At 40.8% G+C, this 27,745-nt stretch overlaps 1 protein-coding gene and 1 long non-coding RNA gene across 2 annotated transcripts; one reads left to right on the plus strand and one right to left on the minus strand.

Moving 5' to 3' along the window:
• Nucleotides 1-1,043: 1,043 nt before the first annotated feature.
• LOC145444046 (uncharacterized) lies at nt 1,044-4,642 on the plus strand. Its single transcript, XR_013916597.1, has 3 exons — nt 1,044-2,057; nt 2,695-2,823; nt 2,893-4,642. It is a non-coding gene; the product is annotated as an uncharacterized LOC145444046 (long non-coding RNA).
• A 7,583-nt stretch (nt 4,643-12,225) lies between these two features.
• On the minus strand, nt 12,226-15,178 carry LOC145445399 (uncharacterized). Its single transcript, XM_080323593.1, has 7 exons — nt 14,874-15,178; nt 14,641-14,802; nt 14,280-14,543; nt 13,465-13,546; nt 13,281-13,392; nt 13,035-13,227; nt 12,226-12,975 (listed from the first exon to the last, which is right to left on the minus strand). The coding sequence occupies exons 1-7, from the start codon at nt 14,980-14,982 to the stop codon at nt 12,392-12,394; spliced, it is 1,506 nt and encodes a 501-aa protein (XP_080179719.1). The 5' UTR covers nt 14,983-15,178; the 3' UTR covers nt 12,226-12,391.
• Between the last annotated feature and the right edge of the window lie 12,567 nt (nt 15,179-27,745).

Here is a 27,745-nt window from a genome sequence, read left to right on the forward strand (position 1 = left end):
ATGAAATGCCAGCTTGGAATCGTGTGTGTCACGAGAGAGGTCTTTCTTTTTGTTTAGTCAATGGTACATTTGTGCGATTTCAATACCTTTTAACCATATAGCAGCCGGGAGGTCACGAAATAACAGCATGCAACAGATTAATTAATAACAACGCCCGCCGCCCGTAGATGTATAATAAATTCTTGTATATCTTAAACGTGTCCCAAACTTTCGAATATACCACCTTCCTTAGCTCTAGCGGTAAATCTGATCAAGTGGGCAAGTCTATGATATGCAATTACTAATACTATTGAGAAGATGCATACATGAATTACAAAATTTCTTCGCACTTCGCATCATAAGACATACTTGGTGTGCCTACATGACAATTAAGTCTGGCTTACGAGTAGCCATGACATAAAATGTCTAGGGGGCGTTTCCCCGTTCCGTAGATCGTCCTATGGGGTGTCGTCCAAGTCAATTGGGTGTGACATTAGTATTGACCAAATTCATCCAGTACCTTGGAAAATTTCATCGTATCGCGCGGAAGTAGGTGCGCACTGATCTTCCATAACATATGTATGCGGGTGGGTAAAAGATCGTCCTAGCAGTTGTGGCGATAAGGGCCTAACACCAGAAAAAGGGGGGGGGGGTGCCTCATCAAATATTCTGGTTACGCCCTTGGTCATGGGCCGCCATATATCAAATCCACCATACTGCAGAGTGCAGACACTCTCACTTGGAGTCGTTGCAGGAGTGATGACGTCATTGGACAGGCTGATAAACATTCTAAGTCAGAGTTGGCCGATACTGAAATTTCTGCGGAAGTAGATATCGGTTGTACTCTAGTCACAATTGTTATATAGCGCCTTCATCTATCAGCGTGGTTAACAGCATCTGTTTCATTCCAATGAAGCAACGGGTCAATGGGTATATTTTATTCAGAGAGATATTCATGTATATACAATATTATACATTCAACTTATATTTGCATTCAAGTTTTCAACCGTTATGGTGTTTTCAAGGTGAAATTATGGTATTTTTATAATCCTCAATGTGTTTTTCAGTTTCGTGTATTGAAGTATTGAAGGAGACCATTGATGTGTGTGCGAACGCAAGCGGGATTATGATACAAAATGGAATTGTGTGTAAGCTATGGCTGTTCCAATCCCGCTGCTGCTCTACCAATGGATCATTGGTTTTCAATTTGAATGAAAAGGAATCTAGTATTTGGTACGATTGCAAACATACGCGTTGCACCACTCTCAGGAATCTATTAGTAACAGGTAACAGTGTAAACAGCGATACAGTGTCGATACGACACAGCAAGACGCCGGAAACTGTGGACCATTTCGTGCTGTTCTGTACTAAATATCCGTAGAACGGACCCATCTGAGCAAAACCGAACAAAAGTATCGTAGGCTACACCTTACACAGTGTTTTCCCTCATAGTAAATCAGATAATGATTCAACCGTTAATTGACTTTGTTGTATTGACCGGAAGAGACATATGCCATGTTATTTCAGGAATAAGCAGTAATCACGGTTCTGGGGCACAAAGCCTTAGCAGCTAAGCACCACTCATCACAAATACCCACCCACCCACTTAACAAGACACTCACAGTTCTGACCAGTTTCTTCTTTGGTAATTCTCCCCTTATAGTCGCATGATATGAATTATAGTGACACGTTTATGAACAAAAACAAATACTGGATTCAACAGTACAAGGTTGTAACGTGGCGATGCGGAATATATATTTTCGATAGTACGGTATTGGATCATACAATATTCTCGAGATCGAATTGCCCACCAGGTACTCGATTTCTCTCACTATATCGCAATTGACGAGTTGTCCAGCCCCTGGCATAGCTCAAAGATTTGGAAACTGCTCACTTTGATAAGTCAAGATCTGAATAAAGATGTTGTCTCACGTATGCAGGTATTCCTAGCTATCCAATACTGTGGAAACAAAATGTAAAGGTGTCATTAACAACGAGGGACTTCCCCGTCGTTGTGCAATATTCTGGAACAAAGCGAAGGCATAAGATCTCATTAAGATACAGCTTCTCAAACTTTGGTAAGTGCGATAAATATAACTCTAATATACATTTTAATAATATAGTAATTGCAGAAATATATTAAAACCCGAAGCTTTTCGAGCTGACACTCTTCAAGGGCAATCGTCAGCAAATGGAGAATTTCAAAAACATGCATCTAGCTACATTGCATACAACCAATTATGACGTCATCGAAACAAACAAAATGAAATACAGGCAAACCTCGAGCGCAGCTAGTGGTCAATTTTTAGATTGAATAAAAATTCCTTGTGTCAGCTTGTGTCATCAAAAGGAATTTTTAGTCAATCTAAAAATTGGCCACTAGCTGCGCTCGCGGTTTGCCTGTATTTCATGTTGTTTGTTTCTATGGCGTCATAATTGTTTGTATGCAATGAAGCTAGATGCATGTTTTTGAAATTCTCCATTCGCTGCCGATTGTCCTTGAAGAGTGTCAGCTCGAAAAACTTCGGGTTTTAATATATTTCTGCAATGAATATATTATTAAAATGTATATTAAAGTTCTGTACCCCAAAGAGTCTCTTCAAATATAACTCTATTCGTTAAAACTAACGTAGGTTCTAATGGAAGCCACCTTACTTGTAGTCGTCGACGAATCCATCTTCGAGGCTTTTATAAAAATTATTCAATTTAATTCAGCGCCCATAGAAGACGCTTTCCCAACCACGGACTCTACAGCGACCTCAACAAAAGCAGAAAATACGCCGACATCATCAGCATCATCAGTGAATTATGAACTTAACGCGACGTATTCAGTAACCCCAAGCAGTAAGTAATACAGACAGACATGAACAATTGAACAGGTATTTCCGATTGAACATAAGCACCATGTTTTAGATAAATTATGCGGGCGTCGCGAGAGTAGGCCTACCGGTGACATCAATCAAATCGTATCCATTATCTTGGGAAGTCTGCTGCTGATCACAGTCATCATGTTACTATTTTCTCTGGCGAGGCAAGAAATATTTATTGGGTTCACGGAATGAATGCATGAATATTGAGATGCTGCATGACTTCTTCTTGGTTAGCATGGATCACGTTACGAATTTATTTTGAAATCGAAACAGAACACGAAGGCTGATGAACTTGCCGAAGAGCCCAATAGCTGGAGAAGGAGACTCACAAATTTATGCGACGGTGACTAATACCATCACTACAGACGACTTCCAAGAAACCCGATTCAATGACCTCTATCACATTTAATACGGCAAATCTCATAGTGTTCGGTGGAAGCCAAATAGATTGTAGCAAGGAATTGACATCAACGTGAATCTTGAAAGCATCATTTGGGCGAAGCCTGGGCGGAAATTCGAGGGCAGATTTTTCAGCAATGGCGTGATGTCACTGAGACTACTGGAGTGTGACGTCACAATGTCCGAAAGCGAAGGATATCCTTAGGGTTGTATTTAAAACAAACGGTGTTTTAAAATACTCTGTTTAAAACATGTTATAAACAGTGCTTTAAACAAATTTGTGTTTTTTAACGTATAATTATGCCGTTATTCCGTAAATACTTTCGGCAAAAATGTAGTATGAGCCTACAGACTAGGGATGGTGTGAACCTCTGAAAGGTTCTGGTTCGTGTGAACGCGAACCTTTTTGAAAGATTCTGTGTGAACACGAACGCGAACCTCATGACGTCACGTGACGTCCTATTGCTAATTTCAACCCTATATTTCAATTAAGCGAATGCTTATACAAATGTACTGTACATAATACCTAGCGACGAATCGGGCCTCATAATGGCACAGTGCTGAAGTACATATTGACGTTTTAAACGTCGCCAAATGTATCAACTGAGGCAATCAAATGATATAATAATCCCATAAAATATATATCTTCCTTCGCTTTCCCAACAATTTCGACCTGACCGGACAATGTATTTGGCGCCTGAGTATTGCCACAAGGATATTGAGCAGAATGTAAAACGGGTTTCTATACTTGCTACCGATAATGCCTCATTAACAAGCTATAAAGCTGTAGCCAACACCCCAATCTTACATATTTGGTTTTTATGATACAGTATACATATGAAGTCAAGATAGACCCCGTACGCCTGCTAGATTTTTACATCAGAAGACGATATCAATCTCATTGATTGGTTGAATAAGCATTATTCGCTGACTACATGCAGTGCGTTTTTTTGTTTTGTTTTTTGTTTTGTGGTGTTCATGGTGTTTGTCGACTACTATGGTCATTTACATCAGGCCGATATTTTTCATTATTTTCCGTAACTGCCGACTTATAGCACGGTCCACCTCTAGGCTTTTGTAGGACATCGCTTACGCGGATAAGGTGGTGAGGAGGAGCCTAGGTAAACCTCCAACACTTCGGTATCGGAATTCTGAAGTCGACCTCCGTCGTTCTCAAACCCGCACCCATTGGTGTTGCAGCCGCGGATTATACCACTGCGCTATCTCGCCACACGCATGCACTGCGGTCTTGGTGTTATGTGAATGCGGGTCAAGCTCACAGCAAAGAGTCACTAAATATTCACAAACGGAAAGCTGGATATTTCGAGCAAACTTTTGTAACAATGCAAGTAAAATGTTTGAGATTGGCAAGATGCATGCTCTTTTAGTGTTGATTGTTTGTGCTGCCAGCACCATGCATAGAGGGGCCCGCAGTTGAAATGCAATAAAATTGGACCAAAGATGTTATAATGAAGTGAGAATTGCAATATATACAAAAGGTTCACATTGCAGAACCGACCAAGGTTCTGTTGTGAACGCGAACCTCAAAATTTCCGAGGTTCACACACAGAACGCGAACGTGAACCTCACTTTCACACAATCCCTACTACAGACAATTTGCACCCAATGTAGTCGACGTATACGATATGCAGTGGCTCGAACCCTCGAAATCGTCGTAGGTTCAACAGTTATAGCAAGTATATATAGATCATTGGTACGGGATGGATGTTCTAATGATGATCGCCGACGACCGTAAAAATGCTGCATAACGATGTAGTCCTGGTTAAGATATTTTTGGTCTGTTTATGACAGCGGACGGTAGCACCTTTCGTCGAAGGAGCCATATTTATCCTATAATTTCGATGGTCGATGGTAATCCTTTGTAACGTCACAAGTAAAAATGATGACGTTAAGGTTAAAAAAAACTAAAAAAAAGCAATAAAAACAAGTTTTAAACTAGGACCTTGTTTTAAACATGTCTGTTTAAAATTGATTTTTGTTTTAAATGTAACCCTCTGTCCTACCAAGATAAAGTCGCTTTCGACGAGAGACGAAGTGGACTTAATAATGCATCCGATCTTTTCGCTATCAACAACTTTAGAAGAGAAGAGACGACACTGTAAATGCATGAGTATAGCTTCGCCTCAATGGATATCGATCTATAATTACGGTAAATGTGTGTGTAGTGTGCATAAAATTGTAGTGCTGGGTCAAAAATTCTTTCGTAAATCACATCGTTGCGCTTGCAACCTCCGTATGTGTGCAGTGCTGTGCAAATATACTTAAATTAGGGTTACTATTGTTTGAAAATCTGAAAAAAGGACACTTTTTCAAAAATTTTCAGACTTGTGTTACCGGAAGAAAATCCTGAAAAATGGTAAATTTTACCCACTTCGTGGTCCCAAGACTACAAAAAAGTTCAACTTTCCGGCTCAACCCCGAAATAGCCGTCGGAGCGTTACTTCAGTGCTGATTTACTGTATCTGATTCGGATTTTGCCCTATATTTATCCAAATTCTCAAAAAAGAGAACAAAATCTCAAAAAAGAGGACGTTTTGGCGTCCTCCGACGACACTTTCAAAATAAGAGGGAAAATCCTCTTAAAAGAGGAGGTATGGTAACCGTAACATAAATGCTATTTACATTATAAGTTACAGTTTGGTAACTATAGGGATGGTGTGAACATCTGAAAGGTTCAGGTTCGTGTGAACGTGAACCTCATGACGTCATATTGCTTATTCCAACCCTACAATTCAGTGAAGTGATAGCCTATATTAATGTAAAGATTGTACACGATGTCTAGTGACGACTCAGGCCACATGATGCCACAATGCTGAAGTATATTGACGTTTTAAACGTCGCCAAATGTATCAACTGGGGCAGTCAAATAATATAATGATCCCATGAAATCAATATCTTCCGTCGCTTTGCCAATAGTTTCGACGACAACTTGCAAGGGAATATAAGCTTACACCTGAACGGTCTAGGCTTGACCGGGCAATGTATTCAGCGTCAGAGTATTGCTACGTTGATATTGAGCAGAGTGTAAAACGGGTTTCTATACTTATTGGTACCGATATCACCCCACTAACAAGTTATATAGCAGTAGCCAACACCCCAATCCCACGGATTTGGTTTTTATGATACAATAAACATACGAAGTCAATATTGACACCGTACGCCTTCTAGATTTTTACATCAGAAAACAAAATCAATTTCATTGATTAGTTGAATACGAGTCATACGCTCACTACCTATACCTGTAATGCATTTCGCTCTTGATGATGTGTGATTGCTGGTCAAGCTCAGAGCAGACAGTCACTAAATATTCACAAACGGAAAGCTGGATATTGCGAGAAATCTTTTATAGCAAAGCATTTGAGATTGTCAAGGTGCATGCTTGTTTAGTGTTGATTTTTTTACGCTGCCAGCGCCATGCATAGAGTGGCCCAAAGTTGAAATGCAATGAATTTCAACCAAAGATGTTATAATGAAGTGGAAATTGTAATATATGAAAAAGGTTCACAGTGTAAAACCTACCAAGGTTCGTTTGTGAATGTGAACCTCTAAATTTCAGAACTTCACACACAGAACGCGAACGTGAACCTCACGTTCACTTCACACCATCCCTATTGGTAACCTGTACAAAATATGCAACTGAGACTTTTATCAGCTGAAAAGAGCACAATGCGAAATACGACTTCGCGCACTACTAAAGGAACTACAGCGGAATATATTCACACACGATTTTGTAAGTCGGATAAAATGATTGCAGAAAAATTGTCACACATTATCTCAAGATATTAACATTTTCAAGAAACACCCGATAAGACTTCGTACTTCATACGAACACTTGATAGGAAATGACACGATATGAATATATTTGTTAGTGTTATGAAATTCTAATTGCATTCGAATTTATATCTGGTTCAATAAAGACTATTTATCCGTTGGAGCGGTTGCAACAAATCCTCATATGTATCTAGAAGACAGGCTGTAGCGGGAGCTGGACTATTCGCACCGGTCATTTCGGCGCCTGGACAGTGGACATATCAATTAGAGGTCGATCGATACTGATTTTCGCAGGCCGATACCGATACCGATTATTGACACACTCACAAGGCCGATAACTGATAACATAGTCCGATATTAATATGAATAGCGCAGAGAGCCATATTTCGCTAAAATATTATGTACTGGGCAGGGTGGCACTTGTACATGCCACAGAAAGCTGAACAACAACCGAGCAAACTGAAATTAAAAAGAATTATTCCTGAATTGTGAATCATTGAAATCTGGGCTACGAAATTGCAGATCAGTTCAGTAGATAGTAATGCAGGAAGCGTATAGTTTCTATGCATAATCCCGAAGTTGAACATGTCCTGCAAGAGTAAACATGTCAATTATCGCCAGGCCTGTTTATTTTTAGGATTTCTCCAAAAATAACAAAAATAGCTTCGTTTTGGATGTTTTCAAATTTTATTTTTGGAGAATCTCCAAAAATAAAAAATGAATGTGTTTTTAACCCTATTACTACTGGAAAACTCCACTGAGCGTATGTTATTATCATTTATTCAAGTCCTCTAACACATCGACATCATCAGTGATCTTGATATAACTTTCAAATACATCTGTCAAAAAATCAAGTTGTTGGCCTGGAGAATACCCTCTAAAGAAAAATCAGAGAGAGGCGCGCGGCCGATACCCTTCTCCAACTTGATTTTCGAGACCTCGACCGTCGCAATTGTGGGAAACATTGAGCCTAGGGGTTCAAAAACGGATGGATGGCTAACTCTCCAAACTCCTCAATCTTCCAAGCTTTGCTCCTGACAAGCGCTCATCAGTGATGCACTTGAAACCCTCTGATCCTCCACGAAGTTGCGTGCCTCATTGAACTTGACAACCCAACCGCCAACACCGTCTGACCAGAAAACCTTCCTTGTGGCGTGCGTCGTTGTCCCAGTCCTCACCTGGACTGGCCGCAAGACGTTCGACCAGGCGCTGTAGCACTTGCTGCTCCTCGATTAGACTGCCAATACCCTGAAGCTTCATGACGGTGTTGCTGCTCAGCTCTGGGACCATGCGATCGAGAACGATCAGTTGGAATCACCACTGCAGCGAAGGTGCACATGCCGGACTTTTCTCGTCCATAACATTAAGGAGTTTGGTAGGGTGTCCAGTCAGCTAAGAGGCCATCTTCCTCATTGACAAGCAATGGGCGTTAACAGACTTGGGTCACGCACTTTCCATCTCCTGGATCAAGTTCTGTGGCCGTCTGAGGTATCCAATCAGTCCCGTCCCGTGTAGACGAAGTGATTGTGACAGAGGTGGCCGTATTTGGTTTCGCTGTTCCATTTGCCTCACTCAAGCTGCCTGCCCGTCTTTTCTACGTGCCGTACTGTGAAACTTATAGGAGTACAAAGACGGAGGGGGCGGGAAGGCAAGGTTAGCAGAAACGTGGAGTGGAATGAGTGGAACTAGTTTTAGCGTTTCGGTGACCCCTTCCCTAACACACAGGCTATTTTTTGTGTGTTTTTATGAGTTTCCTGGTTGTTTACATCGCTCTGACTTGTTCATTTCACTGAAAAACCTGAAAAATCTTCATCCAAAAATATCTTATTTTTGGATGTTTTCAAATCTTATTTTTGGAGAATCTCCAAAAATAAAACCCAATATCCAAAAATAAACAGGCCTGCGTATCACCCTTTGCGTCATCGATTTCTTGAGATTGAGAACTCGGAGCATTGAATTTCCAATACTTTTGATTTTTTTTGATAAAAATCATAATCGGGGAACGTTCCAAATATCGGCCTCGATAATCGGCCAGGTCGATTAGCGGCCGACCTCTAATATCAATGTCGAACGTTTTTTCCAACATGCGGCGGACAATTGCAATGTTTTATCGCCGCAAATCATTTTGGCCACGCACACAGCGCACAGAGTCGCATGTCGCAAGAACCTGTATGTTTATTTATCAAATAATTTTAGCTTTTTCCATTTTGGAAACTTCTGTGACATGTTGTGCAACAAAACTGTTGTCGTTTTCGTCACTCGTGCCGGGGTTTGCCGTCCCCTGTTCTATTCCATGTGTAATATAGAGAGCAACTTTTGATTGTCAAGAATTTCAGCAATTGTTCTGATAGCGACTTTGTAGGTGCACAAAACATTTATAATACTCACGATCTTATACACGTAGCCGTTGGTCGAAAATATAGGGTTTAACTTGGGGATGGTGTGAACGTGAGGTAAACGTTCGTGTTCTGTGTATCAACCTCCAAAATTTTATAGGTGGGCGTTCACAAACGAACCTTAGTATAGGTTCTGCACCGTGAACCTTTTTCATTTATTAAAATATTTCACGTCATTATAACACTTTTGTTTGAATTTGCATTTCAATAAACTTTGGGCCACTGTTCGCATGGCGTTGACAGCATAAAAATAAATTCAGCAGTTAACGAGCCTTGCCAATTTCGAACAATTCACTTTCTTTGTTACAAAAGTTTGCTCGAAATATTCAACTTTCCGTTTATGAATATTCAGTGACTCTCGGCTGTGAGCGTGGCCCGCAATCACACAACACCAAGAATGAAACACACTATATATACATAGGTAGTCAGCGAATTATGCTTATTCAACCAATCACTGAAATTGATAAAGGATACATATTTGTCCAATGTAAAAAATATAGTTGGCGTGCGCCGTACGGGATCCACCTTGATTTGATATGCTTATCGCTTATAGTATCATAAAAACCAAATCCGTGCGATTGGGGTGTTGGCTACTGTATAGCTTGATTATGAGAGAATATCGGTAGCAATACCGGAGCTCTATTTATACTTGGAGGGGGCTTCATTTGTTTGAGCAAGTTTTGAGAAGTTGTTGTAATTGATGGGGTATGTTGCTCCATCATAAGATCAATCACTACACACTTTTGAAACCCTACCCACTACTTCCGTGCTCAATTTTACCTATAAAATCAGGAATTTGCTTGTAACTTTTTTCCTCTTCATTTTCAAGAGTAAGTTCTATGGAAGGGAGATAGAAACATGTTGCTTCCGCATCTTTTAAGCCCAAAACTGACTTTCTGGTGTAAGTCATTATCAAGATATGGCGAAATTAGCTATTTTCGGCTCGTTCGGTGAAATTGCACGACCCCGAGAGGGTGAACAAACTCAAAATCATGATAGAATATATTTATTTGCTATTTGGCACCACATATCGAGACCCTTTTTTGAAATTCAAAAATTTTCATTTTTCACTCCGCCCTACTGCACAGACGAATCAAATAGAATTCCGCCAAAGGGGCGATATAAAGTTTCGTTGTACGCAAATTAATATACAACGACACCCACACTACAGCAGAACTATTTTGTCTGGGCGGAGGTGGTCACGAATCCTTTCCGGGCCCGGCGTAGATTTCATCAGTTTTGGTTAAAGTCGGACTGGATGGGGCCAAGTGGCTTTGAGAGTCGGATTTATACTAGATTTCACCCTCAAAATATGTGGTAATAACAGGACTTTACGAGCCAGTCGGATTTTTGGCCTCCGATTTGGTGACCCGAGTCGGGGTCGATTCAGACTTCAAAATCTCCCGCTCATCTTTACACTTCACCGAAAGCAGGCTACATTGCATCACGGAGGATTTGTCACAATTCATCCCCCGTTATTGCACCACCGAAACCGAGCGCGTTTCAGCAAAATAAGGCCAGTCCACCGATCCACGGTGAAGCGAGCTATCCCGATTCGTCACTATATAATTGAATCTGACATCGTACTCGTAGTTCCCGAGTTCGACCGCCAAATGCGAGGTTCGAAGGGGTGACACAGCAATTCTCTGACGGTAACACTCCGCCGAATCAATATATCCTTAGTATGATATTGTAAATATGTTTGGAGGTGTTGGCATAACAAGTGTTGAGGATATTTTACGGCACACGCGAACACAACTGAATGTCTACAGCAAAATTAGTCGCCCTCGAACGAAAAGTGCGTGGTGAGCTCGTGATCGATATGTATGTTACAGACTGGCAAAGCATTAGTTCGCCGACAGACCGATTCAAGTTGTACATAATGTATTATACTGATAATCTTTGTTTGTTTATTATAAATCTTGCATGCGCCCATTCCGCCCATTTGTATAACTACTAAACTCCGTTCTGTTCTACTCCAAAAGGAACCAACAATTCATTACCAGAGGTTAAATGACGAGGAAAAACATTTGTTAATGACATCACGAAAGCAATGTAATTTACAAGCTGTATACAGTTGATATGAACACTGTACCAAGTTTTCAGTTTGTCGCTGAACTATGTGGGTGGTAATGTCGTTTCCTATAACTCGAGTGACTCGCCATTTATCGCTAACAGATTTTACGCAAAACCAGTATTCGTCTCTATTGATTTTAGCAATACTCCATACCTAGATATGTCAAGTACTTTTGCACGGTATGTCTTGATTTTAGTATCGAACGCCGTGCCAAGTCTCAAGGTTGACACTCAATGATTATGGCAGTAATTTCGTTTTAGAGGTCGAGTATGGTAGAGATGTACGGTGATCTGACACATAAGCATAACTACCGCATTGCGGATTTCACGCAAAAGTCGGTGTTTGTCCGTGCTAATTTTAACTGTGTTTCATACTGAGATAGGTGATGAGATGATGGTCTCATGAAACAGTTTACTAAAGATTCTCGGTTTGCATTCAAATGTTTACTTTATTTTATATTCTCCATTGTCAATTTCACCGCGAAATAGTGGCCTTCAAGCCATTTGGGGCAGTGTCCCTAGTTCGACCGAAATTCGGTATCGTAATCTGAAGCAAGTGGTCTGCTGCAATCGGTGTCTCGATATTACCCGATGGCCGACATTGCCTGACTCGAGTTGATTTGTTTATATTCCAAGACATCTTTTTCCGAAGTAGTAACCACTAGTGAACTTTTATAGACAACACTTTTTCATGGCCGACCACGAGATATTTGTGGCCGCAAGTGGCCACGGGAAAGCTGAGAACTCTACTGCAGAACAATGTCCGTTTTGTGTTCCAATACCCGTAGACCTTATTGTTCAGTTGCGGAAAATTTATTCACAACAAAACTACAACTACCGACTTTAATCGCACCACGACGTCGTTTCGAATCCCGTTTCTCAAAAGATTTGCACTCTGTGGTTGCCACAGTCAGTGACCGCGATCCCTCCTTCTGACAAAACGCAAACTCCTTCCGGCCTCTTCAACTGTCCCGGTTCAGATCCCTCGCTGCCGAAACAAGACACGAAGGACCCGTCCCTCGTGAAAATCTGAACCCGGTGGTTGCCATCGTCGCAAACGATTATGTTACCCTGATGATCTGTGGCGACACCTCGCGGATCCTTGAACTGAAACTCGTCCGTTCCTTCCGTTCCAAACCGGAGAAGATGGCGAGCACGAGTCGCAAACATACGTACGTACGAGTCGAAAACATGAACTCTGTGATTGCAGTCACTGACGACCACCTGCGAAAATGTGAACGATCGCGAGAGTCCACACCGAACCGACGACTCACGTACTCTGCCGTCTGAAGTCACAGAAAGATATCGCGGTTTTTCGAAACGCTTTTCGACCGAACCGAACCACCGATACCACTTTCCCTCCTCCGAAAAAACTTGAACTCTGTGATTGCCTGCGTCACAAACGTAAATCAATCCCTTGTCGTCCGTCGCTACTCCCATAGGACTGACCAGTTCTCCATCTCCTGAACAAAAACTGACGTCACTATAGCCGACCACTGTCACGTCAACCACACAACGTCACCTGATCCTTTGCCACCGAACTTGCGAACGAACTTTCCCTGTTCGTCGAATATTTGGATTCGGTGATTCCCAAAGTCCGAGGCGACAATATGTCCATGTGACGTCACACACACGTCGTGCACCAGATTGAATTGACCTTCTGCTGTTCCTTCGCTCCCGATGATTCCCTTCACTCGTCCGTTCACGTCGAAGATCTGAAATCACCAAAATTGCAGCCGTAGGAAACTTGTGAAGCAAACCAACGAACCTGAATCCGATGGTTGTGTAAATCTGCGACCACGATGTCCTCAGAGGACGTTGAGCAAATGCCACCTGGACTATTCATCTGCCCTGCGCCGATGCCGTACGTCCCGAAATATCTGAGATTAGATTTCGACGTTTTGATTTCAGGCGTTATGACGTTACTAAAACCTATTCACTTTTCCACTCACTCTGTCACTCGTCCTTTGTTTAGATATCGCTGGAAGACTTCGTGTCGACGCCACGGCAAGGCCGATGAAATGAGTTCCATATCTACAAATGTTTAATTCTTGATATATTTTTCTTCATGGCGGCAGGAAATATGTGGAGGTAATACGTAATACCAGGGTTGTAATGACTCGAGTCATGACTCGACTCGAGTCAGACTCGAGTCATGATTTTCGGATGACTCGACTCGACTCGAGTCATTTTCTCAAAATACGGAATTGACTCGACTCGACTCGAGTCAATCTGTGTATTGACTCGACTTGGACTCGAGTCATTGCGCATGACTCGAAGCAAGTCATTGACTCGAGATTCAGACTGCGAAGACCGACATTTCATTGTAATTTCGAAGCCAACACACTATTGGGATTTCGTTTTTTGGTACTGGTGCTTGAAAATGCGACCAGAAACTGCTAAAAGTGAGGAAAATTGATATATTATAAATGCGAGCCATTCAATATCACCAAACAGAGTTAGAAAAGTGGGTTTAGGAAGACTTTAACTGGAAACTGAGCAGTCAATACAAGGACTTGGACTCGGACTCGAGTCATAATATCATGACTCGGATTCGATCCTCTGTTCGCTGACTTGGACTCGGACTTGACTCGGTTGGAATTGAAAATGACTCGACTTGACTCGAGTCAAAAATATAAAAGTGAGATTGACTTGTGACTCGGAGCCTTGTGACTTGGTTACAACCCTGCGTAATACCTCTGGTGCACAATGGACATCCCCCATGGCCCATAGAGTCCGGTTTTAAAGCGACATCAATGTTTCCTACTTTTATGATCCTCCCTGAGGTGATATTCTCCTGAAGTGTCTGTCCATATCTCGTTATCTTTGGCGTTTCTTAGAGATCCATCCTTATCCACGAGTATATTCGAGCCGTTATGTACTTGAAAGTTGGCATGGGGGATGTCTGACCCGATTTGTATTGTTACGAAGACCTTTCCATCTTCTATTCCTGACTCAGCAAATCCGAGATGGCGACGAGGCTTTATGGTCGTAAATCCAGGATCATTCGTCACATACTTTCTCTTTTGATCTGATCACAAAAATCGTGGAAGTAGGATTTAAATGCCAATGTCGGGTAAAATCGGAATACATTGTATGTGGATGATTGCGAAATTGTAGATACTTACGATTTTTGTACGATGCTCCTATTTTAGCTTCACTCATGCCTAGTGTGCCTTTGGCTGCCGTTTCTTCCTCACTTATTTCAATCCTATTAGCTTTTACACATACACGGATATCTTCGTAATAGCCATTAGCAACGTGTGTCATGTGCTTGCTTTTTTCCTGGCCTGCGGTGAACAAAATCAAATAATAAAGAGGGTTACTATCATCAATACTGAAATATAAAATGTAGACTCACCCATGTTAAATGTTGCTGAAAAAAACTTTCTCAAGTAATCTTGCACAATTAAAATAGGGACCGCATCCGTAGGTCTATAGAGAGCGCTAAACAGAAGATAAACAATCATACTTTTTGCTGGTGTTGACTTGCGCAAAGGAATGGTGTGAACGTGAGGTTCACGTTAGCGTTTCGTGAGTGAAACTAGGAAGTTTGAAGGTTCGCGTTTACAAACGAACCTTGGTTGGGTTGAAACCATTAAAAGCTTTCATGTCTTTACGGCGTCATTGGTTGAATTTCTTTGCCCTTCAACTATGGACCACTCTCCTCATGGCGCAGGCAGCGTGAAAATAAATTCAGCAACTAAACGAGAATGCACCTTGCCAATTTCAAAAATTATTTACTCGAATATTTGCTCGGGATTCTCAGCTTTCTGTTTGTGAATCCTTGGTGACTCTCCGCTGTGAGCTTAGCCCGCAATCCCACAAAATAGGAAAAACGAAATACGTAGGACGTCAGCGACTTTCGCTCAGTCAATCAATCAATTACACTGGTCTACTCGAGTTTGGCGTCAGGATTTCTTTTGCTCAATATTACCGAATTTGGGGGAGCTGAATTTCGCGTCATTTTCGTTTATCACGTCACGATTTCTGAGGAAATATATAAAACGATTAATACTACTTTTGCTAGGTAGCCTACTCAAGTACATTTTGCCTACTTGCACTTCTTACTGAAATGTTTTCACACCAATTCCACTTCTACCGAGCAATCCGAACAGTATTTTGGATAAACTATTTTATTTTGCAATTTGAATTTTGAAAAGTAGAAAGTAGTTCAGGGAAAAGATTGCACCACTCGTATCAGTTAAATTACATTGGTCAACACATTTTTTTTTACTTTGATCAGACAAGTTATTTTGACTGACGTTGATCAGACAAGCATCCTATAACCAAAAATGGGTGAAAGCATCGCCCTAGATCGATACCAGTACCTATATTCTTAATAATTCAATTAAGCCCATGGCTATAAAACTTATTATTTATGGTAAGGTGTGGATTTTTATATGGTATGGAAAAGTAATATGGCTAAATCCTTGAAAATTTGGATATTTTGGGCATATGTCGTAGAGCAGGGGTTCTGGTTGATTGGTTTGCCCAGAAATGACCCCGAACGCCAGACTTCTTCTCATATATTTGCGAGCTTAAAGTGATAATTGCCTCTGCACCGAAAAAGTGACAGTAATTCAATGCTTGCTCGCTCACGCATTGAAACAGAAAGTTCGGTTCTATGGTGGAAGAGTTTGAAGGTGCATATAACGACTTGGTAACGAATTCAATACACGCTCCATGAAAGGAGTTACTTGCGCCGCTGGAAGATACTTATTCTCACAAAAATACAGAAACTGCAAACTTACGAACACCGTCCATCAAAATGTCCTAAATACCCGTATATGATTGGTAGATAGGCGCGCTACAGAAGCCCAAATTTAATAGTAGCCCAAAAATACATGGTAATAATGTTCTGTGGCCCGCAGCGTCATTTACTGTTGAAATGCGGCCCGTTGTATAACGGAAGTTGAGAACCCCTGTGACGTAGAGCAAAAGCTTGACGAGATAGAAGAAAACCAGCAGCATATTGGGAATTAGCACGGTAAAATTAGCTTAAATCAAGTGCAAAACCAAAGTCAACAAATTTTTCGTTCAAAGTGATTGCCTAGCCCCAAAAGCACTGTAACTGAATATATTTTCGAAGATTGCAGTTCGGTTCATTAGCAATTTTATCATTTCGCTGGTTGTCGAGACATACAGCCTGCACCCAACTCTTACAGCAGAAATCGGTATAAGTTTTCGGGCGTTTTGCCCGCAAGCCACATGTGGTCATATGCATAATTTCGCCTCGCAATATACGGCTGCATCAGTGCTTTGGTAACCTTGTATTTGGTGATCGTTTTTCATTCGAATGGCATGCATGATACAGTTGTGACCAGAATATTATGCATTTTAGACGAAAATATTGGCAAGATAATGTTCACCATCGAACCCTTATATGATTTCTATTAGGGATGGTGTGAACCTTTGAAAGGTTCAGGTTCTTGTGAACGCGAACCTTTTTGAAAGGTTCTGTGTGAACGCGAACGTGAACCTCATGACGTTACGTGACGTCATATTGTTAATTCTAACCCTGTCTTTCACGGAAGTGATAGCCTATATTAATGTAAACGATACCTAGCGACGACTCGGGCCACATAATGCAACAATGCTGAAGTACATATTGACGTTTTAAACGTCGCCAAATGTATCAACTGAGGCAATGAAAGGATATAATATACTCCCATAAAATAAATATCTTCCGTCTTTGCCAACAATTTCGACGAGGACTCACCAGGGAATACACGCTAACCCCTTAACGGTCTAGGCCAGACCGGACAATGTATGTTCGGCGTCTGAGTATTGCTACATTGATATTGAGCAAAGTGTAAAATGTGTTTCTACTTGCTACCGATATTACCCCATTAAGAAGTTATGCAGCAGTAGCCAACACCTCAATCGCACGGATTTGGTTTTAATGATGCAGTAGAGATATGAAGTCAAGATTGACCATGACCCCGTATACGCCTTCTCGAATTTTTACATCAGAAAACGATATCAAACATACTTCGCTCGTGATGTTGTGTGATTGCGGGTCGAGCTCACAGCAGAGAGTCACTAAATATTCACAAACGGAAAGCTGTATATTCCGAGCAAACTTTTGTAACAAAGCAAGTAAAACTTTTGAGATTGCCAAGGTGCATGCTCGTTTGGTGTTGATTTTTAATGCTGCCAGCTCCATGCATAGAGTGGCCCGCAGTTGAAATGCAATAAATTTGAACCAAAGATGTTATAACGAAGTGAAAATTGTAATATATGAAAAAGGTTCACAGTGCAGAACCTACCAAGGTTCTGTTGTGAACGCGAACCTCTAAATTTCAGAGGTTCACACACAGAACGCGAGCGTGAACCTCACGTTCACACCATCCCTAATTTCTATAATTTCTCTTCGTCAGTACCTCCATCAAACTACCACAATATGCCCCACTGCCAGAATTAATCGCGCGGGGATAATTTTAGTCATTTCCAGAAAAGGAATCACATCTAGCTCTCGCCCGAGATTTCAATATGTGCGAAACAGCAGCACGCACCGTCGCACCCGTGTGATGAACATACGTTAAGAATTTCATATCTGCCATTTTTAATTTACTCATGACATGGTATGCGTCCTTTGCGATATCGTCGACAACATCATCAGCAACATCAACACCAGTGCAAGCTATGTATGATCGTGGAAGTTGTTTTGTCATTATACCAGAGTTGCCAAGATTTCCACAGCAGACTTGGACAACTAGAAAATTTTCAGCTTTTCTTAATTAGATTAGAATGAGAATTAGAGCGTCACATCTTTCCCAAATTATATTTGAATTAGAATTACAATTTATGAATTCGCAAAAAGTGGAAAATTGAATGAGATTGTGAATTATAAATAAATACAGCGCAAATCAAGCTCAGTTCATATCAAATTACAGTGCATTCTCATAAACGCGCGTCAACGAAGATATACCATATGATCAGGACTGAATACAAGAAAACGCATTGCTCTGTCAAGTATGCCGGACCCCAATTGGGGAACAGCATCTCGCCGGCTATCCGACAGTCGTCGAGCACGTCCGCATTCAAGTCGAAATACAAGCAATTTCTTCTAAATGAATACTAGCCAGTCTTCAGGATTACCGGACCACGACCTAACATCGACCTCGCCCTCCGCCACATGCCACCTCATTTTGTCGCTTGCGTCTTATATTCTCTGCATTACTTTTCATTCAGTGTGCATGCCTCTTCTTTACTTCGCCTAGGCTTAAGTTGGTGTCTGATCTTAAAGGCTACTCCGAGCTGTTTCGACACCTTCCTATCTTTTCATTGTATCGCAGTCTCGTGATGTTTTGAAACGATGAAAATATTAATAAACCTGATTGATTGATTGAAAACATAAGAATGGTTTACGTCTGTAAATCAAGCTTGTCTCCTTTTTCACTATACCAGGGGTCACCAACACGCGGGCCACATGCGGCCAACGATCTGATTTGTGATTTTGGAAAAACGCGACGCCTTGACGTAAAATGGGCCAGACACTGCCAAGAGCGAGACGCTTAGAAAACGGCCTAGGGCTTTCCGACAAGATCAATCTTTAGGATGAGATAGTCTTTCAGCTATTAACATGTCCGCATATCCCCAATATCGATTCACCAGCCGCTGAAAAGCCTGGTAATAGGTATCGTGCGCAGCTTATAGTTCAAATTAAATGAAATTTACGATCATGATATTTCATATTTTATATGCAGGCCTACTTCCTTAATAGAATATTACGTCATTTGTCGTAACCAAGCCCATCGCCCATGTTAGTGAGCACGGTGTTATAAAGCTTCAAAAACATGGTTGCTCAACTGTGTGTAGGTGATTTTTTCTCGATATTACATTATTGCATGGCTCTCTTGCATGTCTGCAAAAAGCTAATATTGCAGTCATGCCTACGAGTTCTCGAGCAGCAGCCTTAAGATGAGGAAAACGATTTTCTCCTCTCCAGTAACTCAAAACGTCGCAGTCCGTGATCTCATGCTCTGCTTCGAAATCTCTTTCTACTTCGTTCTCTAATATATTTGCTTCAGTTGGATCTAAAACAACCATCCTCTTTTTACTTGATGTATAGTTATGGGCATGAAAGTGAACAAGCCTGTATTAACTTTTTCTTTTTCTTCGCTGCTGTACTGTTTGTGATCGAAACTAGAATGTTGTTCGGAGACTACAAGCTACTATGCCAGCATGGCTATTGTTCATCACGATAGATACCATGATGGTACGGTACGGTATGTAGTAATGCGATGGCGCCTTGGCACTGGATTTCCATGTGCGAGAGGGATATTCTTGTTACATCGCTGCAAAATGCCGCGGACAAAGAGGCATTTTAAGGAAAACAATAAATTAGATTAGAACTAAAACTAGAGCATACAAGCATTTGACAAATTAGATTATAATTAGAGTTAGAGCATAGAAACATTTCACAAATTAGATTAGAATTAGATTACTAGCATTTCGCTTAAATTTAGTGAAATTAGACCACTAGGATTTTCTAGTTGTCCAATTCTGTTCCACAGACATGATGTCGGATCTCTACGAGATATGTTTAGGATCACTATTCTATAGTCTGTGATTTCGTAGGTGTAATTGAAGGTGTATTTATTCAAAAAGTATAAAGCAACGACAACTGAAACAGCAACGTCCACACTCCCCCGCAGCCCTCACGCTTCTCCCCGTCAATACCTAAAGCAGTCGCGATGTACTTATTTGTGCCATGGTTCACAGGACGCGCATCACAATACCACATTCTCCCCTGATCTAAAGATCATAATAAGCTTACAGTTACAATGGTAACCCAAAGACAGCAACATAACTAAGCAAGCATGGAACCCCAGCCAAGGTAAAATAAACAATCATAAATCAACAGATAGACGATCCACCATCTTGGCGCGGCCAGTACTCGAATAAAGCCGATGTTTGATTAGGGTTCAGGGCTGTAATACTCCCTGCCCTCGTTGGCGACCATTTCTCTTTGACTGTTATCTTCAGGCGGTTCAGTTTTCATGATCGACCACTGTCTAAGGTATCATATTCGACACGTGTTCATGGATTTTCACGATCATTCGCAAAATGATAACTAAAAATGACAAATGCTGATCTTTACGGTACCGTACCATATTCTTTATGGATACGAGGATTTCCGCGGTTATTCAGAAAATGGTAATAGTTGACGAAAGCGCGTAAACCCGAGAAATAGTTGAAAAAAAGCGCGTAAACTGGGGAGGGGTCCCTCGAAAGCGCGTAAATCAACCAGAAGGCCCTGGGCGACCGCCTACCTCGCCTACCTGAAAAGCCACCACTTCACATAAGATAACCGATTGAATACTATACACGTTCCACGTCCGACCCGGTCCCACGTCTCACCGTTTGCAAAAGATTTGACCATTATACAACCATAACAATTTACAGCGCAGCTGGTAGCTATTGCTATGATAGAACGATACCGTTCATTTTCAATTTCATTGTAGCGTAGAATACTACCCAGATGTTACAAGCAATAATCCGTAAATTTAGTAATGTGAGGATATATGTTCCTATCATACGGACTCTATGGTCGTTCACAATGCCTCGTTATGTTATGTCAGCTTATAACGAGTAGGTGATAGTTGTTTTAACCGAATTTAAATATATATTGAAGTACGGCAGAGTGTTCAATGCTTCAACTCAGCTATAACAAGGTTCTCCCTGTTAGTAGGGTTACCATATTTCGGAAATCTGAAAAGAGAACACTTTTTCATAATTTCTAAACTTGCAGAAACATTGTGTTTGGTTGACTAAAAAAAATACAATTTTCCTTCACACTGTCGGAAAGGAGGACAAAATCTCAAAACTGAGGACAAAAAGGCGTCCTCCGAGGACGCTTTCAAAACAGCCAAAAAAGAGGACAAATTCTCTTAAAAGAGAACGTATGGTAACTCTACCTCTAAGCCAACATCATCTACACACGCGGGGAACTATACGCGACATATAGGTGTTACGATGTCAATCCAAGTCGATATCATGTACGACGAAATCAAATAATGCATACACAAAGATCAGTGTACAGCACTCGGTGACTGGAAAAGAGGTGCAGTGATCAGATTTCCCCCATTGCGAGGGGTGTAACCTAAATCGAGCAAAGAGCATCTTAAAATTTGGACTGTTGTGTATGTGTTACTGTTCCAAATTTAGAATAACTATGCAACAAGAGTCATGCTATAAAAATAACAAAAGGTTTATATAAATTTCTTTCATTTGTTAAAACCAAAAGTGAAATTAGATTGGGTTTGATGATGTCATAAAATAGAAAATATATGACCAAGTTAAATGGCCGATTGATGCGATGAAGAAGTTAGCTGCATTTAAGTACCGATGCGGGAAGCTAGGATATATTGCCAGAAGTTGATCGTCACACATTAAATATTAGATAGTACGTTAGTCGTCGTCATTCTTGGCTTAGCGTGGATCTAAACATAGGACGGATAATTTCGGACCTTTTTGGATTCGAGAATAGGATAGTGTTCGGGCATATTAGAAGTTTAAAGTCGAAACTTCAAATGTTAATGTAATGCTATTAAATGAACCGTGTATTTGTCAGTAGAAACATCATGAGAGCGCAATTTGTGGTGTTAATTCTAAAGATGTTTTTGACCAGTTCCGAAACGGAAGACTTGAAACCGAACATATTTCGGAAATGATTAAAATACGTTTTTATAGTACGAGGAGCTCATCATTATGGATTAGGAGTATCAAGATATTACCCAAAATGATATTTGCCCAAAATGTATAATTGTAGTCAGTAGTCTTGACGCATTGCATTAACGTTCGAATGTCATTTTATTAGTAAAAATCAACGTTGAGATGAGATATCGAAATGACATATACTTCAAAACCGAGTTATTAAGCTCTGTTTTATGGTATCTTTATATGACCCTTTTAATGCATGTCGGAATGAAGATTTCATGCATGATACATGATATATATTTGTGTCAAGCAATAGTGGCTACTCGTCCTGTACCATTATTCGCATTTTGTGAACACTTATTAATCGCGTATTTTGGTTATATGGTGATATACTTGTTTTAATGTAAGTAGCATATAATGCATTGTATTTCTTGAGTTACATATCTTGCACTCCAAAGATTAGATTGGAGATGAGGCACGGTAATTGAAAAGTGAATGGCGTAATTTAATATTTGAACTGTAAATTCTTGTATGCTTCACTGCATTAATTGAACATCCGTAATATACCAATATGGGAACATGCATGCCTTTAAATATGAGGAAGGCATATATCTGTTGGCGATAGCCGTATAGATTATGGATTGCTGTTTATGTATACCGTACAGCTTTCGTTGAAGTTGAAACTAACTGCCACGACGGCCCATAAGACGCCATTTCACACATGGATCGTTGTCAAACAGCACAGATGTGATTAAAAATAATTACGACAGAGTGTAGGCTATAAGGTCGTAGGCAGATAACTATTCTTAAAGAAGGCCATTAGCAAAATTAGGTGATCTTTTTGGCAACTAACTACCGATAGGTAGGTGATTAGTAAAAACTACCCTATCTATATACAACACAAAGCTGACACGCTTGTTATGGGTAACAAAGGTGTCTGAAGCGAATGCGAAGGATTAGCCTATGTGGCTATTTCCGGTTTGTCTGTAATTGTTACATACATGCAAATATTCTTTCGCTTTATAATGATGGCGCCACCATTTTCCGTGTCTGTGAACTTTTACAGTGAAATGGCGTTGCAGTGAATTGGCAATATATGTACTGTATGTATTATATAATATTCGTCACATCATACCCACATATTGCGCACTCGGTAGAGGTAATTCAACTAAGCCAAAGCAAAAACATTACTCTCGAAACAGCGAGTATCGAAAGAGGAATCCGGTATCAGACTACATTATCCTGAAAGGATATTAACGATAGCATTTGAAGAGATTCAGCGTCTTTTGGGGATTGCAGCGTGATGTTCGGATGTTCGGATGTCCACTCGAAAGGCAGTACACGATATATGAGATCGTGTACAGCTTGGATGAAAGGTGCCGGAAGTGCTCTATGAAATTGAAGATCCGAATTTGGGACGAGCCAAAACAGTACGAAAAACGCCGGACGAAACTCCACGTACTGTTAGAATTTCCTCTCCACCAAGAGATGCGAAGGTATATTTGGTACTAAAGGAAGATACGGGCGCCTCAACTATATTATTGAATGAGTATTTACATCTGAAAGTTTGGAAGACTCTTTTAAACGGTCCAGTGCGATTTGGGTGTTGGCTGCTGCTGTGTAAGTTGTTAATGAGGTAATATCGGTAGCAAGTATAGAACCCCGTTTTGCACTCTGCTCAATACCAACGTAGAAATACTCAGACGCCGAATACATTGCCGGTCTGGCCTAGACCGTTCAAGCGTAAGTTTATATTCCCTTGCACATCCTCGTCGAAAATGTTGGCAAAGCGACGGAAGATACGGATTTTATGGGAATAAAACGTCAATATATACTTCAGCCTTGTGGCATTATGTGGCCCGACTCGTCGCTAGATATGGTGTACATTAATACAGGCTATCTTTTCACAAAAATGTAGCGTTGACATTACTAATATGACGTCACGTGACGTCACGAGGTTCACGTTCGCGTTCACACAGAACCTTTCAAAAAGGTTCGAGTTCACACATGGCCTAGTAGGCCATGGTTCACACGAACCCGAACCTTTCAGAGGTTCACACCATCCCTAGAGAAAACCTTACGGACGTCACGACCAGCAATCATTCCTATGCTCCACCGTACACGAAATTGAATCAACCGCCGAAAAACGACAAGTCAACCAGTTGCCGGGCAATTATTCCCAAGCCCCGTCACGAAATTGGATTAACCACGGAACGACAGGTCAAGGCGCACCGCACCGATTTGTCGGCAGGCAACTATTACCAAACCCCATCGTGCACGACCGAAGTCAGCTTTAGGTCGTGGAAAATACAGTAAAATTACAATGAATTATAATAAATCATATCCCAAGCTTCGTGTCAGGCCAGAGTACAAACGTCAATCGAGCCGAGATATATTCTTGGCTAATTCTTTTTTATCTGTAGCGTCACTTATTCCCCCTTTTTGATTGCCGCACAGAGGGTCATAAAAGTATTGCTGCAAAAATGTGAATCAGGCAATTCTTTCATTATCTATTACACTGATAATCTTTGTTTGTTTATTATAAATCTTGCATGCGCCCATTCCGCCCATTTGTATAACAACTTACGAAGCATATAGTGCAAAGCTACGAATGTTACTGGAAATAGCACATTTCCGAAGTCATGATCATCCCACAACATTGTCACAAAGCGCAATGAAATCGGTATGGTCGAAATAATATCGAAGTATCTTTAATGTGATGGATGACAGGCATTATATTCTTTGTGGTCGCATGAAAGGTACATATTTTAACTTTGACATATTATATTCTGTTATGACGTCATAATGAGTGATACTCGATTACTCGACTCAACTCGATGCATATTACGTGATTCAGAATCGAATCAGTCATATACTCGATTTTGCCCAACTCTAATTACGATATCTCGCACGGTCGAGTATCCGTGTATAACTCATTATGGCGTCACAACTGTGTGGATAAAGTAGAAGGTTGCCCGACATATGAGCATGCGACACAATGGAAAACGACAGTTCAGCATGGAACACATCAGCATGCGTCACTTCAGCATGTGACTGTATAACCCAAAAACTTACCCTAACCCGAAACATAGCCTAACCTAACCTAACCTAGCCTAACCTAACCTAAACCCTAACCCTAACCCAACCATAAACCTAACCTAACCTACCCCTAACCCGTAATTTAACCCACATGCTCATGTGTCGCATGCCAAATTGTCGCATGCCGAAGCGTCGCATGCTGTAATGTCGCATGCTCATATGTCCACGGACCAAAGTAGAAAGCTCAAATATCTGCCTTTTGTCCGACCACAAAGAATACAATGCCCGTTCTATAACACATTTTCCCACCATTCCTATTGCATTGCACTTCGTGGCAACGCTGTGGTTTGATCATGAATTCACGGACTTACCACTTCATTAACGTGTATAGCATTGTACTACATGTTTCGTATGTTGTGATACGACTAATCGAGGTTTACAGTCTTTCGCAGTGGAAAACACTCAAGAAGCTAAATATCTCATTGCAGAAAGATGGATAAATTTCAGTAGCCTACTCGAAAAGCTAATAATTTACTGATGACTTGAATTATTAGAGCTATACTCGATTCAGATTGGAGTAGGGCCTACTCGGATCTATCTGCTCAGCCCTATTTACCAGTACCGTACTGATGTTTCATTCAAAGTACACTAATGCATTGTAAACATAAGTGGGCAGATTTCATAGTTTTACAGTTGCTGTCTTTTGTATGAATATATGTCATCTTCCAGCATACTATACTGGCAATAACTCCACAGAGACAGCGATCACCCCACTTCCGCATATATTGCCAAGTCGGTATATACACTTTGAATCCCTTCCACCATAGAACGGGCCTTTCTGTGTTTCAGTTGCGTTTTCGTGACAGAGTCCATTGTAACTTTGGCTACTCCATCTCTCAGCTATAGCTACGCAAATACATTGCCTTCTCATCGGAAAAATAAGCTGATCATTGCGGAACAGCTGCCCTTTCTCTACATTTGCGCTGTCAGTCGTAGCAAAGCCAAGATTTCCTCTACAAATGTGCCCACTTTGAGAAAATGCACTCAGATTAAGTGTAATGTCTGTCGACGTGGTTAATTCGTCCAATGCTAGGCTACAGTAACGTACTCGGCATTTTAAATTGGTTCAGCAACTGCGATAAAAGATTGTGTGTCATTGCGACTACTCTTTTGGTTCAGGTTGAATCAGACAACTGCAGCTTCCAGATTTGCCTGGTAATCTAAATTCGGTGAGTTCACACAGGCAGAAACAGGCTTCCGAAAATTCCCACCTTCTGTAGTTGGCTTCTCGGCTTTAGCGATATTACCACCAATTTTGAACGCCCCCCCCCCTTTAACGCTGTCGGCGCTTTTAGAAATGCCACGAAATATAGATTGCCCGGCTTCACATCTATAGGCAGTAACGTTTGATTTCCTTATAATATCATGTTATTTTTTGTTAGCCTTAGACAAGACTGTAACAGTGTAACATCATCACCACGTTAAACGTATATACGTAGGCTACTAGATATATAGCAGTGGTTCCGAGCCAGATGCAATCGGGGCCATTAGTACTTAATATGCCTTTGTTAATGCGTTGTTTTGTTTGTTTCACACATTATACAGCAGTGAAGCTTACCGCCTTATTGGCCATCTGCGCGAAGACAATATATTCAGCAATGTTCGCTGATAGTTCGGCTTTTTCACTGAGCATATTGAATATGTCAGGGTAAATCACATCGTTTCGCTTGCAAATTCTGTATTTGTGAGTAATATAGATAAATGCTATTTAATTTACAAGTTACTGTGTTATGACCTTTACATAAAGCACCTAAACCTTCTATTTGCCGAAAAGAGCACGACGCGAAACATGACTAGCAGCGCACAACTAAAGTACCAAAATATGACAGAATAGCAGCGGCATAATATACAACGGAGAAGATCGCTAAATCAAGTAATAATTGGTTAACTAAAACATAAAGGACGAGACGAAGGACGGAAAAAATACTTCACCCCATACAGTTTTACACAATTGCTTACTGCAACGTAAAATCATCATGGACGTACGTAATATCTTTAAGTCCAGTGTTGACCGAGAATCCCATATAAATCAGAGGTATGAAAAATTTCACATTGAATTAAACGTAACAGAAGATAACATAAAGGAAAAACGATAAAAATGAAGTGGCACGTTTCGGTATTCGAGGTCGATATGTTGGATCGTGGGCCGGTAATCTCGATTACTGATTACTAGGCAAGTTTTTGTTGCAGTCAAATCCGTGGAAAGTTGCACTTATTTTTCACAAAAGTTGCATTTAATTTTCACAAAAGTTCACTAAAAAGTTGCCGTTATGGAAAAGTTCTTTGAAATTATTAGGGTATGAGATACTCGAATCGTTCCGATCCAAGGCACTGTCGCAAAACTAAATGTTGGCGGCAAACAAAATTGACCCAGTCAAAATATAATCTTCGGCGGATTAGCTTGAATGTACGTCGAATCAGAAAGGACATCAAATCTAATCGACGGTGAAATAATCAAGCGATCTA

Source organism: Botryllus schlosseri, chromosome 8 (assembly GCF_051294905.1).
Source record: "Botryllus schlosseri isolate E-star chromosome 8, Bs_hap1, whole genome shotgun sequence".
In the NCBI taxonomy this organism is placed as follows: Eukaryota; Metazoa; Chordata; class Ascidiacea; order Stolidobranchia; family Styelidae; genus Botryllus; species Botryllus schlosseri.